Raw genomic sequence first — 16,827 nt, 5'->3', positions numbered from 1 at the left:
TTTTTTGAATTTTCTTTTAGTAACTTTTATTGATTTACCTTCTACTGCCTGATACTACTTCTTTCTTTCTAGCTTTTTCCACCTGGTGAAATATAATGATGACTCTGATTCAGAATAAGCATAATGAAAACATAGGAATTTTAAGAATTATAAAACAAATGCCCAAACTTCCTTTTTTAGGTAAATATATGTTCATTTAAAATGACCAGCTAGCCTATTAAAATGTGTTTTTATGGTCTGGAATGTGTTTTGATCATATCTACGTCAAGTTCATATTTGCGTTAACAATTTCTCCCCTGCCGTTTTGGCAATTCTTTTGCCATTACTAACTCAAACACATGGCACTAGGAAATCCAATGTGAGCAAAACAAAATCTTTAAAATGTAAACTTAGTGATTAGTAATATGAAAACTACAGCTGTGTTTGCACAGAAACAGGTTACAGTTGTATTTGCTGAGATTGAAGAAAATAAAGGCTGTTATTCCTTTTGGTGATTTCAATTCCTCTCCCAATTGCCAGCAGATGTGACCCACTGGAGCGTAAAGTCCTGGCCCACCTTCCAGCGTCTTCATCCTTTTTTATGTGTCACTTTGTTTACTTTCATCTGCTTCTTCTCACCACCTCTTTGTATTTCTTTTACATCAGAAAGTCATGATCATGGCTACAGAAAGCAGAACATTTTGCTTTCTTTTCCCTGTATTTGGGGACCTGGATTTCAAAATCCAAATTAACCAACCAAACAAACAAATGAATTAAATTGCATCAAATAGTCTATGATTCTGCAATCTCCTGGACTCAATTCTTGCTCTATCCTTTTTTAGACTTTGTAAAAAGTTAGAGAAGGAGCAAAAACATACACTTTATTGTTTTATTATTACAAAATTGAGATGACTGGATTCCAAAGACAGCCTTCTGTGGAATGGGAGGAGAGTTCTGAATATGATTTACCCATGTGAAACTGAGGAGGGAGAATTGTGTTACTGCAGGATTGGTAACGATGGCCATTCAGTGTGCTCAGGGCCTGTAAGATCTCTTTGCTCTGTATCTGCTCTCAGTGCACACTATGACTGGACTCTTGAGCCATCCAAAGACTGTGCATTTGAGGTAGATTGTCTGCTTCCAGACAAGAAAGAGGAAAGATTTGCAAATGTCATTTACACTGCAAGTGTGAGAGTCTCTTTTATTTAGTATCTTTTCTACATTCTCAGTTTTCTGTGAGTTGAGCCAACCCACCTATTCTCTATATCTGTGTGGTTATGAACATGGCTTTATGGGCCAGAAATAACTTAGCTTGCATCTTAGTTCTGCACCTCCTTTCTGTATTCTTGGACTAGTTACTTAAAGTCTCTGAGCCTCCTTTCCTAATATGTAAAATGCATTCATTCATTCAGTTCATCTAATAAATACGTCTGGACACTACTAATATGCCAGTAATTATTCTAGATACAGTAATTCAGAAGTGTAAACTAAAGAAAAATATCTGCTTCCATAAACTGACATTCTACTGACTTGAGGAGATAAAAAACATATAATCAAATAAATAATAAAATATCAAATAATATCAAATAATTAGTATCAAATAATTAAAGTATCATGAAAACAAAATAAAACATAGGGATACAATAGAAAATATGGTAGAAGGAAAGCCCTGTGAAGGGGGGGCATTTAAAGGGAGATGCAGATGGTAAGAAGGAGCCAGCCAGGAGAGTCTCTTGGTGGGGTTGGGGAGGGAAGAGAACAGGGCAGGCAAAGGAAAAAAGAAGTAGAAGATCTATGGTGGGGCCAAGTTTGTCATATTTGGGAAGCAGAAGAAAGACAAAATTGTTATACCATAGGGGAAAGAAAAGCGATATAACAGATAATATCTAGGAATAAAATATGGCTGCAACTCAGAGACTGATTAAAATTGATAATATATTCCAGTGGCATTTAATAGAAGATTTTTTTCTAGACCTGAGCATATTATACTGCTTGATTTTTCCTTTATTTCAGATTTAATTTTTTTAATTAATTTTTTTCCCGTTTCTGTACCAAAATTCCTTTTGAAACATGAATCTATGATGCATCTAGACAAGGATATCCATCAGAGGTAGTCAGTTATCCAAGTGAGAGAAGCAGTTCCCAGATTGAGTGTAAGAAAACTTTTTTTTTTCCATTTTTCTTGAAACACACAGCCTCTCAGATAATTTTGTTCCTCGATTATTGATAGTTTTAAAGTATAGCCATCAGGGTGCCGGCTGGAAACAGAATTTCACTCTAAATGATTCAACTGAAGAGAGGAGAATAAAGAAATATTTACAGAAATGAGAAGAGTTAAGGGAGCTGATGAAGAGATGTTAAGATGCCCAGAGATGAGCAACAGAAGGAAGCCTTTACTACTCCTAGAGATGAAGGCAAGTGGACAAGTGTTCCCAGAGCCCAGGGAGGCCCAGAGCTTTCACAGAGGTGCTGTCTGGAGAAGTTGTGGACAGAAAGGGAAGCCACTCCTGCCAGAGAGACAAGCACCAAGGAGAGAGAAAATGACAAAGAACTGGTTATACTTCTCTCTACTCCCACTAGGTCCCTGGTGGCTGAACCCAATGAAATGCCATCACATAAGGGAAACAAGATAATATGATCCATAGGAAGGTCACTTTTGGGGGGCATAGAACAGAGCAGAGAAGACACACGAAGGAAGGGTAAACAGAAAACACCAGTACACATGGATAAATTAAGTATTTTTCTTTCTCTTTGACTCTCATGAGGAAAAAAAAAAGCAATGCAAAGTCAACAATAACATCCACTTCTTTGCCTTAGATTGGCAATTAATATAAGTTGGTAGGAATGTTGGCAAACTGGCTCTGTTTAAAGAAAGGAACTGCTCAACTCCACACCATGGGTGCTGTGAAGTCTTTTTTCTGACACCAAATATGTGTCATTTTTCTACACCAGTTCTCCAATTCTCTGATGCTAACTGGATATCCAACAATTCAATTCAATTCTGACATTAACTACTGAGAATATCATCAGACTCCATGGGTTTAAGGGCTCAGTCCCACAAAACTCTCTCCATGCTATCCACAATTCTATTGAGCCAACTACAAATTCAGGGATTCCCATGATCCTCCTTACATTTGATAATTCATTAGAGAAACCCACAGAATTCAGAAAAACACTTTACAGGTATACCGGTATATTATAAATGAAATAACTCAGGAACAGCCAAAAGAGATGCATGGGGAAAGGTATGTGGATGGCTCAGAGCTTCCCTGCCCTTTAGGGGTGCACTACCTCCCCAAACATCAATGCATTTACCAACCCAGAAGCTCCTGAAACTTATCTTTCAGTGGTTTTTATGGAGGTTTCATGATACAGGCAAGGTTGATTAAATTATTGGGTCATTGCTGATTGAGCTCCATCTCTAGCCCCTCTTCAATCAATCTGGAGTTTGAATGGTGAGGCTGAAAGCTCCAACCCTCTGATCACTTGGTCTTTCTGGTGATTAGCCTTATCCTGATGCTACCTAAGAGACTCACTTGAGTCATCTCATTAACATAAAGTCAGGTATGGTCAAAAGGGGCTCATTATAGATAACAAAGACAATCCTCACTCAGAAAATTCCAAGGGTTTTAGGAGTCTGTGTAAGGAACCGAGAACAAAAAAACAAATTTATTTTTATAATTATATCATAGTAACCATACAAAAAACATAGATCAGATCATCTCATCTTTAAGAGGAATCAAAAGTTCAAACTTTCATGTGAAGTCTCCCAACTTTAAATTTTAACAATGATTTTGAATTTTCCAAAAACTTTGCCATCCAAACAAAACATACCTGAAGTCTGAATTTGGTCGATGGTTTCCAGTTTAGGGCACCTGACATAGAACTCCAGTAGAGTGGTTTTCAGCCTTGGCTGCACACTAGAATCACCTGAGTAGCTTTGAATACTATGTGCCTAGACTTCATGCCAAAGCAATTAAGTCAGAATCTCCTGGGTTGGGGCCTAGACATTGGTATTTTTTTAAAGTCATTTCCTGATAATTATAATGTACGGTCATTTTTTAAATAAACTTTTAAAAATAAGTTTAGTTTTACAGAAATGTTACAAAGATAATAGAGTTCCCATATGCCTCACACTTAGATTCACTACCATGGCATATTTGTCAAAATTAAGAAACTGACATTGGTATATTACTATTAACTCAACTCCAGACTTCATTAGAATTTCACTATTTTTTTTTTCCTTGATGTCCTCTTTCTGTTCCAGGATCTGATCCAGAGTACCATTTTGCATTTAGATGCCACGTCTCATTAGTTGGCTCTGGTTAGTGACAGTTTCTCAGACTTTCCTTGTTATTTTCCTGAATACTTCTAGCCAGGTATCCCAGAAAATGACTCTAGATCTGGGTTTGTCTGATGTTTTTCTCATGATAGGGTCTATATTATGGACAGGTTTTTGGAAAGAATGCCATAGAAGTGAAATGCCCATCTAGTCATATCAGGGTATAGCTCCATATTTTAGAACAACTGCCCTAGTTAAATAGTGGCTGCATGGAACGGAACTAGCAGGATCAGTATAGGAAGTCAGGAGGGATGACATGAGGCCAGCAGTCTAGCTCCATCTCTTCCAAATAAGCCACCTGAATTAAGAGTCAAGAGACAAGTGTTCTATCCCAGGCTCATCCCCTAACTGGTACTTAGGGAAGCCAACCACAGTCTTCTAGTGGTAGCTTCTTCATCTGTACAATGTAGAAGTTGATATCTATAGTCATTTCTAGTCTTGAAATTATGTGATTCCAAAACTCTAGAGTGGGTTTTCATCGGTCAAATATTGTCCACAATTCTATTTCTTAAGAGGAATGTGTTGTAAAGCTGAGCAAGACTAACGTCTGGGTTTCTGTAAAGGGAGATGGCAGAGAGGTCACTCTGCTTCACTATGTGGCACTTATGGTACTTGTATCCTAAGAATGTCAAGGACCTGGCAGAAAGAAAAGAAATAGCAAAAACTAGAAGAAAATTCATTTCATTCACTCGTCTTTCTTCCTGGGACTCACTGTTATTCCTTCTCTTACAGTGGATTAAGAAGTAATGACATAATTTGTTTTTGAAATGTCAGGAGTGCACATTTTAGTACTTAAAAAAAATCTTTTAATGTTGACTGTTTGCGTAAATCTTACCGGAAATGAGGGATGACTGGCTTGCAGTATTCGATGTTCTCAGTTGCCAATAATTTGTACAGAGCCTATGATTGCAAAACCACAAAAATTTCACAATAGTGGAAACCTCTAATTAACCATAATAAATGACAGGGTGGATTTGTTTTAAATACATGTTCAATGATGCTTATTGCTTTAAGGTCATAAACTGAAAGATTCTCTGTTGGGGTGAGATAGGTAGGCTGTGAATGGTTTTGCAAAATAGTTTTTCACCTCTGCATGTAAAGTCTGACCCAGAACATTCTACTAATATTGGATCAGACTCTCATCTGATGTAATTTGCCTGTGGGAATTGTATTGGCTGTGAAACTAGCTCCTCTTAGTAGCTGTTGAAAAAAATTTAAAAAGTTTAAAAAAAATCACAATTCTGTGGTGCGTTTTGAATGACTGAAGCCAGGTTCCTAGGCACTGAGACAAGAAAGAATGTCAAATAGGACCTTTAATGTGTATTTATACTTAAACATCAGACCTAACAGGAAACCCTTAAGCTTTATACAATGATTAGAGCCTTGTAAGAACCTAATTAATGTATTGTCGGGTGAATGGTTGGCCTGGCACGCGAGCTGTTCTGAGGGACGCGAGGGGGGTTCAGGTACCGCCTAGGAAGAATAGATGCAGTTGTAGTGATTCAGTGGCCCCTCTGAAAGGGACATGTAAAGGCAGCTTTGTCTGGCATGCAGCCTTTTCAGACCCACTTGATAATGCTAGTGTCAGTTTCAACTGAAGCGTGTGCCAGATTGCAGATAGTTTGAGCTGGCATTTCAAAGCAGTTAATTGTGAAACTTGAGAAGAAAATGGGCACGTTCTTCAGAGGTAGCTATTCAAATGCAGTCTGTTCCTTCTCTCACCCCCCAGAGCTCCCTGGGTCTCACTTTTTTTCTGCTTCCATATAAAATGCATGAGGAACACTGAGCCTTTCCCTTTGGCAGGTCCTATATTGCCATCTTTGTTGGGACTGTTTTGCCTTGTTAAAATGTGCCCCGTGTATTAAAATGAAATTGTCACTGCTGGGTGGTGCAGCATAACATGATTTGACACTAAGCGCCGGCAGCTACAGAAAACAGACTTTTATTGCATTTATTCTTTCAGAGACAAGAGTCTCTAAAGGCTCACTGTAGACATTCACTTAGTTAAATCTAAATGAAGTTAAAGTGAACAATCTACGCTGCTGTCTTTGTGTTCGCAGAAACAGCCCCCATCCAGCTTGAATGGCTTTAAAACAGTCTTAAGAAAAGACGATCGTACATAGAATCTAAAAGGGAAGACCTGAGTCTTTCAAACCAGAACAAAAATATTTTAGGTGAATCGAGTGGGTTAGCCACTTGATTTTTTTCCCTTACCTTTTTCTGTATTCCCTAAAACACATATGGAGAATCAACAAGCACACACATACACTCACACACACGCACACCCATCTAGTTTTAGTCTTCATTTAGAATTTCATGTCATATTAAGACAAAGAAAGGACTTGATTTGTAGGACTCTTGCAAGCAAGCTTTAGATTCTTAACTGCCTTTTATCTAGATGAGTACCCAGAGAGAGCTTGAACAGGGAGGGGGCTCTGGGGCATAAGCTTTTCATTCTGTAGCTCTCCTGAAATAAAAATTCCATAAAGTAACATCTGTAGTAATTAAGGGCTTAGGTTTTCTCTCCCATTCACGTCTCTGCTAGGAAGGAAGGTTATGTTCCCTAAGAGACAATAGATAGTAGATCCTGTGGGAAGAGAGGAAGAGCAGAATTAGAATTCTTTTGTTCCTAGAAATGGAAGTTTCCTACTTAAAAAAAAAAAAAAGTTAGAAGACTTACTGTAAAAGATTCTACCAGAAGAAAACTTGAAGTTAGGAAAATTGTACTTAGCCACTCTTAAATATTTGGAATGCGGAAAGATTTATTTTGCCTTTCTGATCCAAATATCTTCTGATTTGGGAGAAATTGTGACTAAATGAACAAAATACTACCTTTGTTTTTATATTTTTATCATTTTTAATTGCATGTTATTAAGCTCAAAGAGTTTTTTTTTTTTCCATTTGGACAGAAAATCAATTCATTCTTCAGATCATCCTCAAAATAACACTTATTTGAATCCATTAGGCTATTTGATGAATGAATACTAATTGATTAATGTCAAATTAGTTTCCTGTACTTTCTTGTCATACAAACACCAGCTACTTAATTTGTGGAACCCAATGAAATATAAAAATGAAGGACCCCTTGTTAGAAAATTATTAAGAATTTCAGGATGATGACAACAGAGTTTTAAACCAAGTACAGACTTGTTCTAAGAGTGTGGCTCTGTGGTTCTGCACAGGTGTCAGACCCTAAAGCCAGTCCTGCTTAGTAGGTAGAGATTTGCCATGTGTATCAATGTGGAAAAATGTCCCCCCACTCCATGCTGGAATGTACATCAGAAACTTTTTAAAATTTGAGTCAGAAAATAATTTCAGCTCCCCAGATAAAACATGCTCTGAATACCATCTTCAAATTTTTTAACCTGGTAACTCAGATGCTCTTGTCTGCATCTCTCGGCTTTGCTCTAATAGTTTCCCCATAAAAACCAGTCCCCTGCCCTAATTACTTCTCCAAGGGCCCTCTGGCCTGATGTGCCCACTTTTCAGAATTTCCCTGGCTTCTGGAATTCCTCTCACGTTTCAATTCCGATAGCTGTAATAAATGTATAACTTATTTGGCATTTGTTTACATATTTTTTCCTTATCTTGTATCCTTTACATATAATGTGGTCACATAACACATCCTGAAAATACACATAGGATTAGATGTAGGAAAATTTTACAACTTGTGTCAAAGGGCTCCATTCTAAGATAGCTCATATCAATAACAGAGCAGAAAGTCCAAAATTATAATTATACTTTGCCTTTTAGACAAATTTCACACATTTCATGCACATTCTTCCATATGTATGTGTTGTTTCTTAAATTTATTTTTGTCTCTAGTGTGCTGTTGAAGGACTTAACTTCCTTTAGTCAGAATCGACACTTTAATTTTTATCTCCCCATCCGAATTTATAAAATAATGAAGCCCAGTTATAGTTGATTATTTAGGAAATATCTCTGATACTAGTCTACTTAAGATATGGCAACACTGCCAATATTGACATTAGATAGTATGGCTCAAAATTTTCATTCATTAGCTTCTATATGAAATGACAAAAATTGGCACAAAAAAATACAGTTTAGCGATATTGATATCTAGTATAAAAAAATAGAGGATTGTTCAAAATTCAAAATTAAAAAAGTTCAGGACCTGAGGTTTGTGTAGTTACATCTTCATCCTACATTTGGGACACCAAACAATTCTCTTTTATATCATTCGCCCAGTGGGTTTTGGTAACAGTGTCGTGATGGTGATGATGTCACGACTTTTTAATCTCCTTAGCAGTATAACTGAGCAGTTACAGGACGCCTTTGGTGTCAGTCAGGCCTCAGTTACAATCCAGGCTCTGACACTTATTGGCAAAGTAGTTCATCCCTCTAAGCCTCATTTATCAAGCACTTTCAATTGCCAAACGTTGTGGGAATTAAATAAGATACTGCCTCGGTGTTACCTCTGGGTGAAGTCTCAGCACGGAGCCAGCCACGTAGGCAACTTTTCATATAAGAAATAATACTCTAAACAATGAGTTTTTGATGTCAGTGATTGATAAATTCTCTGGTAATATTTTCAAATCAAGCTTTTCCATGGCTTTCCTATTTCCTTTTTTGTTTTTATTTATTTTTTCCTTAATATGCACAACTTCATGAAAAGTATATGATCCCTCGTTTACTTCTTCTTCCAGAATGGAGTCTACTGAAAAATGTGAAGTGGTAATTCAACATTTTAATGGAAAATATCTGAAAACACCACCAGGCATCCCAGGTAAGAAATAAAGCAGGGGTCCCCAACCCTTGGGCCATAGACCAGTACTGGTCCATGGCCTATTAAGAACCAGTCTACACAGCAGGAGGTGAGCAACTGAAGCATCATCTATATTTGCAGCTGCTCCCCAGTGCTAGCATCACCGCCTCAGCTTCACCTCAGATCATCAGGCATTAGATTCTCGTAGGAGCACCAGTCCCTGGTGCCAAAAAGGTTGGGGACTACTGCCATAAAACGATCATTCAAAAGCGTCTAGGCTTAATGCTGTTGTTAGAATGTGTACATGGTAAGGCCCTTTGTTGGTTACTGGCCGGGCAAATGTTCCATTTTTAATCCTGTGTAACAACTCATTTTTCTCAAAGCTACCCAAAGCTTCTTGATGATTCTTCTTTGGCCTTTTTTTGAATCTCTGCTGCTAATTCTATTAAGTGAATTAGAAGAAAACCATAGCAAAGAACAGTTAAAAATGCACTTAAAGTGAAGAAATTTTATGACTAAATATTAGTATCTCGCTTTCTAATTTATAAAATGTCTGAACAGTGAGGTTCACAGTAGAGTTCACAGATCGATGCCAGTTTTCAAACATATCTTACCAATCCATAGCAAGAAGAGCACGGAAACCAAGAGTAAGCATTTAGAAACCTTTATAGCAATTTGACATTGCCATAAAATCTGTGTGCATAAATTTCATATTTTTCAAAACTATCAGTTATCGATATATTGAAAATAATTAATAAAACTCTTCATTCATCAGAGATACTTTGAGGAACACCAATCTAGACCATCCTAGGACATCTCACATTTCTCAAGGCAAAATTCTTAACTACACACATTGTAAAATGTTACTAAGAATTGCATTTGACATGCAAGAATTGAATATATTACATGTTAGGGCTTAAGCAGAAATGTCTGATATTAATCTGGTAGTAGAATATATGGAAAGTATTTAATGTTAGGTGAGTAAATTTAAAAATATATCTTACTCATGCATAAAAAGCATTAAAGATTGAATGAGGTGCTAAAAAATAAGAATTGCAAGTAGATAAAGAGATATCTGACTATAACGCATGTTGATTTATTGTTGCTGTTTTGTTTTTGGTGAGTCTTAGGAGGAAAATGTGACTTCTTCAGCCATATAATATTTTTCTTTTGAACTTTTAAAGCTGGATTTCTATAGCATTTTCTATGTAATGTGTCTACTATTTAAAATCCATAGTTAAAGAGTTCAGGGATTGAACATTTCAATTCCTTAGACTATGTTGAGGTTATATGGAAGAAAAAGTCTGAGCAAAAAGAGAAATGTTATGTGGAGGAGTCAGGGTCTTTTTATGAATTGGTTGGTTTGAGGAGGATGTCAGAAAAGGAGAAAGGCCCTTCAGATTGATACTTGAATGATCTGGAAAATCCAAAGTAACATCTCTTGGTTAATCAAAGAGTCAACACACAGTGAAGCCTGTAACACGATTTGGTTAGCTTCCATGCATAACGTTGCCTTGAGAACTGACTGCATTATGATCCTATTGGAGACATATAGTATTGTTAAGAAAAGAGTTAGCAGTTTACATCTCAGCATGTAAGCTGTCCTTGCATTTTAAGAGACATACTTTTTATTTTTTTCTTTTAGCATAAAAAGCAATTTAAGATACTGCTCCATTCAAAACCCATCATTGAATAAAAAAGTTGAATGGTTAGAGGATTTTCTCTTTATTTATCCTATTTTATACAACAGATGTGTATTTATATAGAAGACATTCAAACTATGTGTGAATTATATGGGTATATAAAATTTTTAAGAATGAGCAAATTATATAGAAATCATTGTTGATTCAAGTTTTAATACAGGTCTCTGTGTTTTAGGTTTCTTCTTTTTCAGAAAAAAAAAAAACAATGAAATCTTTCTTGATTTGATCGATTTGAAATTGTTTTATTTGGTTTTCCAATAAAACATACAGCTGACTAATACAATTTAATGCTAAAGACAAAGAGAGTCACTAAAAATCTCCCAAACATCTGGGCATTCTTCTGAAATATGCAGGCTGTGATATCAACCTATCTAATATCATAGCTACACCCAATGGAAACATTGTGAATAGCAAGAACTTAGAGTTTCTCATTCACTTTTATCTCATGGGAACATGAGAGGCAAAATAATTCGGTTCAGTTATAAAACTTTTAAGAGATATACCTGTATGCTTCTGAGATTTGCACTCAACACAGTAGAATTAAATATACAGTATCGATCATCATTAGTACTTGCATTTGCTTAATTATCTATTCGGAGTCAGATAGTTTAATAAAGGCTTCAAATGCTAACAGAACACATTTAATCTCTGATATTTAAATTCTCTGTGGAATAAAAGAGGATATAATGTAAGATGTAGGTATTTCAAAAGATAAAGTAGTAAAATGACCTCATTGGGTATGTTTACTAAGTCAAAACGAGTATAATCAAATTTGGGAGTGTGCTGTTTGCCTTCAGTGATCCTCATTGTTTATTTGTTGTAGGTGGTTGAAATCTATTTTCAGAAACTCATATTCTAATCCAGTTATCTATTCCCCCTTGAAGACTGTGCGTGGGATGTCACTGTGAGCTCTGATATCAAATCAGAAGCCATGCCTTTGGTATTTTCGAAAGAAGTGACCAATTTCCTAACTTTTTAAATATTAATGTAATTTTAGAGAGACTGCTCTTGCTTGTGGGTGTACTAATTAAAACCAACTATAATTGATCTCACCTAACTCTAACTAAAATAGAATTCAGGAAATTATTTTAAAAATCTCAGTGTTCCACATTGTCAAGATTAGATATCTTTGAATCCAGAAGTTTGTGGTTTTATAAAATTCACATTGATTGTTTCAGTAAAATGCCTTAAGCTTGTGTGATTGAGGGACCCACAATAACCCAATAATGACCTGAAATTCTCAGGCCATAAGAAAACTGTTGAAAAGATGGCATGTTAAATCGACTATCTTTTTCTCATTACTAGAGCCCTGCTTTTAACCTTACTCTAAGCAAGTAGAGAACATTGGTATGAAATTTACTTTTCCATTCAGAGATGACTTGGGGAAATGTACACATGTCATGGGCAAATATAGTGCCGTTTTGACTTCTGTCACTCTTGGCAATGATACTACTTAAAGGAGAAGCAAAGTTTGTTTCCCCCCCGCCCCCGATATGGTCACCTAATTTCTAAATCCCCTACGGTAACATTACTATAAAAAAAAAAAAAAAAAAACACAAAAAAATACACTTCAACCCAAAATTTTAACATTGCTCTGGATTTCAGATTCTAAGAACATCATAGTTAAGGATGTATACAAGGACATATAACATTGACTACATTTATGTTACTGCCTCCATTTTTATTTGCATCATTCTAGGAACAATTTGCTCATTAAATACATTTCATGATGGCATTTAGTTTTGATACTTGACAGATTATGAGAGTCAGAAGGAAACTGTAGATACTTCTTTGGACTCATGCTTTCTTTCTCTGGGGTTCTCCTACTTGTTTATAAAAGATCTAATTCTAACCCATTACCTATTTGTCCCAAGAATACTCACCAGTAGCACTTGTGGTTGCAGCATTTACCCTAAGACAACTTGTGGATTACAGTCTTAACCTTACTCCCAAAGTCTGCCAAAAAATATCTTGCTTTTATTATTATTTTCGTATCGCACTGGTATATCAATAGTCTTTAGAAACAAATGATATCATTCTATTTATAGCATTCTGTTTTTAGTAGTGGTATTTCCATTTACAAAATACAGTAAATTCTCAATTGCTGAAAATGTCAATTCTTAGAAAATGTAGCATTCCTACGTGTGATGCTAAATGAACGCTGGCAGCGAGCTGCACTTTTTCTTTCTAAACGAGAAAAGGGCTAATGAATGCATCATGGTTAATTAATGCCTATTACAGCCTCTCAGAACTAGCTCTGTTCACTTGAATTATTTTATTCCCTGATTTTGGTTACCTGGATCAATGAAGCTGAATATACCTGCCCAAAATCAAATTATTTGAATCCCGGTATACATAGTACAGGAAATTAACAAAGATCAGACATCTGTGTAGTTACTAGCAGGTGGGAAGGAGAGGCCAAAGATGTTTATTAAACAGCATCAATCATTGTAGCCACGCTTAGAAAGAGATCATCCAGCATTTTCTCCCTTCCCTAGAGGAAAACGAAAACACAATGTTCCATAAATGTTGCATGTCCCACGTATCGATCTTGATGTTTTCTGGACAAAATGAAGGATCATTAGTTGCTTGCCTGCCTAACCCCAGACATTTCTTTGTCCCATAATGAATTGCACAGCAATGTTGTGCAACCCCAAAGCGTTTCATTTTTAAACCTCTAGCAAAAGCAAAGGGTAAGTTCCCAGACACTTCAGGGATCTATAGGGCATGAACTTGAAAGGCTCACTTTCAAAGAGCCCCCAGAGAAGAGTGATGTGGAAAAGGCTTCCACATGTAGGGACAGGTATTGATGAACAGAATGTGCAGGCTAGTTTGTAGAAAAATAAATCATGTTTTGCTCTCAAACTAGACTTTTGCCTGTAAGCACCTGTTCTTATTAGTGGAGCAGTCTTTCCAGAAGAAAATGGAATAATTATCTTTTAGTATGATTTTCTTACTCTTCAGATAATTATTTCTAATCCCTAAGAAACTCCAAGAAGCAGGAAAGGGTTGAGAGAAAATTCAGCATATTTAGGGATCTTTTAACAAATCTCGTGATCAATAAATTTGGACAAATAATTGACGGAGGAATCATTTTTCTAATAAAATAAAACTGTGCCTTCTTGATGCTTTGACATATAATTTTACTATTGTGTGTTGACGTAAATTTAAAAAATGTATTGTGAATATGTTTGTATACTTCATGGGAGCATGTAAGGAAAATATTTAAAATCTGATCTTTTTTTTAAACGAAGAAAGAAAATGTTATTTGTTAAATGTAAAACTTCCCCCAGAATAAAATATCAACAATGTGCTTAAATGAAATTTATATTAAAAGACATATTCTGAAATTTTGAATATTTGAGCAATAAATGTACAAGTTTTTATCAGTGGAAAATGTTACAGACCCTCCCAACCAGAATTTCTTCAGTGGTACCAGTCTATTAAGTCCACAAAAGCAACTATGGAAAAATATTATGGTGTACAGTTTAGCAAAAATATACCTTTGGAATTCTACTAAGGGGAAGCATTACCTAATACTGAGTTGTTTATCTCTGTGAAACTAAAACATAATTTATTTAATAAACTTTGTAAGCGCTACAGTTCCTAACTGGGTATCAAGTTCAGATTTCTCATTAAGAGGAATTTTGCAATAGTAGCTGCTTTCTATGAAGCTTCTTATCTTGAATGTTAGTGATACCTCCTAGATTATTTCTATGTACCAAACATACAGTGGCTTCATGATGAAACACTGTTGGAATATTACTAATGAACTTTACGAATCAGCCTGACAACTTCAAGGTCAATAGAGCCTTAGAATTTGTCTGAATTCTGTGCATGTGGACTTGGTCAATCATTTTTCAACCTTCCACACACACCTGATACTGCGAAGGTAAACACGTTTTGAGTAACTGATTGGATGGAGGGAAATGGGGGAGAGAGATGATTACATTTCTAAATCTGGATAAAGAAGATGTACAGGGGATCGCATTCAGGAGATTAGAAATGATTGGAATGAGTTTTGTGCTTGATACTATAACCCCTCTTCCCACCTGTGTTTGCAGCTGCAAATGAGATGGGCAGTCTCCATACACTCCGGATGGATCTCATCTCAAGCATCCATTGATTCTCTCTACTTTTCTACCTCAGGGAAAAATCTGTAAAATCTTACTCAACCCGACATAGGTTTTTTGCAGAGTTTGGTAGTTATCACTCCCTGAGACAACCCTCAAACAATGGGACATGGGAATCAGTGCATAAGAGTGGACCTCTTGTCCTTTGTAGGGACAATTCTGAGTTACATTCTAAGTGTTCCTTAGGAGTTTGCCCACAGAAGTAACAAGCTCAATGAGGCACCCTTTATTGGATTTTCTTTCTTCCCTACCTTTCTTTCCCTTTTACATCATATCTGCCTCCTGACATCAGCTCCCAATTAAACAACCTCGTCCCAGACTCTGACTTTGGGGAACTCGAATTAAGGCAAGTATTCTAGAAATTGTGATGGGGAACTACATTTTGATTTAAAATTTATGATGCTAGAGGAAGGTAGACCCAACTAAAGTAGTGAAATGAATTTCATGGACCAATTATATTGTTTTCATGTTTGTTTGTTTTTTTTACCATAGCACTTATGAACCACATATTAAGGATGATGAAGTGAAATATTAGTGACAGTAGACACATCATAGACAGGGTTTTAATTCAGCAAGGGAGGTATAGAAGAAGATAAGGACAAAGTGCCAGCAGTAACATGTTTAACCACAAAGCACTTGAGCCCATGAAGAGGTGGATGGTTGATAAAAATGGGAGGGAATTAGGAACTAGGAAACAGTCGTAAGGCAAGCAAAGTGAAAGTAAGATGCAGTCATGAAAAATTAAGGTCACAGAGAAAGGAATTTGTGATAAATTGAATAAATGTAGAGTGGTGACGTTGACAACGAGCTCCAGTATGCAATGCCTGTAGTTGGCTGAAGTAAAAGAGATGATCTCTAGCTGAACAATTGGAGACTTCTGATTAGAATATTAAAAGGTTTTTCAACAATAATGTAGATTTCCTTACTTAATCTCACATTTCCTTTGATTTTCTCTGAAGTTCTAACCTTCATAGGAGCAGATTAGGAAGTTTGAACAGTGCTGAAGTAATATTTTATTTTTTTGACACTGAGTTATCCAAACCCGGGATTCTTTCTTTTCTGTCATTTCAAGGGCTATTGTTTAGCTCAGTATAGATTCTCAGTAAATGTTCTTTGGAGTTGATGCATAATTCCACGAGTTGAATAACCCTCATACTTATGTCTGCTTTTAATGAACTCCCTGGGTATGTATGAGGGTACACAGCTCCTGCTAAACAAGCATCAAAAAATTTGGAGGCAGACATTGAGAGAAATTTTTAAATCTTTTCTTAATTTTTGATAAAAATTTTCATTTGTATATGTAAATATACCAGGGGGAGGAAAGAGAGAAAAAAGAGAGGAGGGAAAAGGGTGCTTAATATTCGCAAGAAAAAGAAAAAATTTGATTGAGATTCTAGTTACTTTTAGAATGTCTCATTTTTTTCAAGACTGGTTTTCAAGGTGTTAGTTATGTGGCAGTTTAATTCTTAGTTCTTTAAATAACTCTTTCTTGGCACAATGATGAATTCTGTTTTTAACATGTCAAATGGTCTTGCCTAATTTATTTTGAAATAATGTCTGCATCTTAACTTTGCCATTGGATCTAGTTAAGCACTATTACTATGCTGTACTTTCTCCCCTTTAATCCCTCTTCTTCACATAATAAATGTGAATATCTTGAGAATAAACAGAAAAGAATTCCTTGGCCTATGCTTTTGCCCCTTTTGGCATGATATTTCTTCTCTCTGCCTAGAGGAATTACTACATTGGCTTATTATTCCTATTATAATGTAATACTATATTAAAATCTATAGTTTTTAATTAATATAACATGCTTTGCTAACCATATATTTTCCATAATTATGTATAAGCATCAATGAGTAATAGCGGAATTAGTTTGGAGTCTCTACTTGGCTCAGAAATCTTTTTTATTTTACCCAGTCATAATTTAATGAAATAGAGAAG

At 35.9% G+C, this 16,827-nt stretch overlaps 1 protein-coding gene across 1 annotated transcript in view; it reads left to right on the top strand.

Annotated features, from left to right (window-relative positions):
* Window positions 1–16,827, top strand: part of RBMS3 (RNA binding motif single stranded interacting protein 3) — a 264,594-nt gene that overhangs the window by 41,605 nt on the left and 206,162 nt on the right. Inside the window, exon 4 of the mRNA XM_039843482.1 lies at window positions 8,989–9,068. Coding sequence (XP_039699416.1) covers window positions 8,989–9,068 — 80 coding nt within the window. The remainder of the gene's footprint in view (window positions 1–8,988; window positions 9,069–16,827) is intronic.

This window comes from Pteropus medius, unplaced genomic scaffold (assembly GCF_902729225.1).
Source record: "Pteropus medius unplaced genomic scaffold, Ma_sr-lr_union100, whole genome shotgun sequence".
Classification (NCBI taxonomy): Eukaryota; Metazoa; Chordata; class Mammalia; order Chiroptera; family Pteropodidae; genus Pteropus; species Pteropus medius.
Note: the sequence above shows the minus strand (reverse complement) of the source record. Positions and strands in the feature narration are given on the sequence as shown.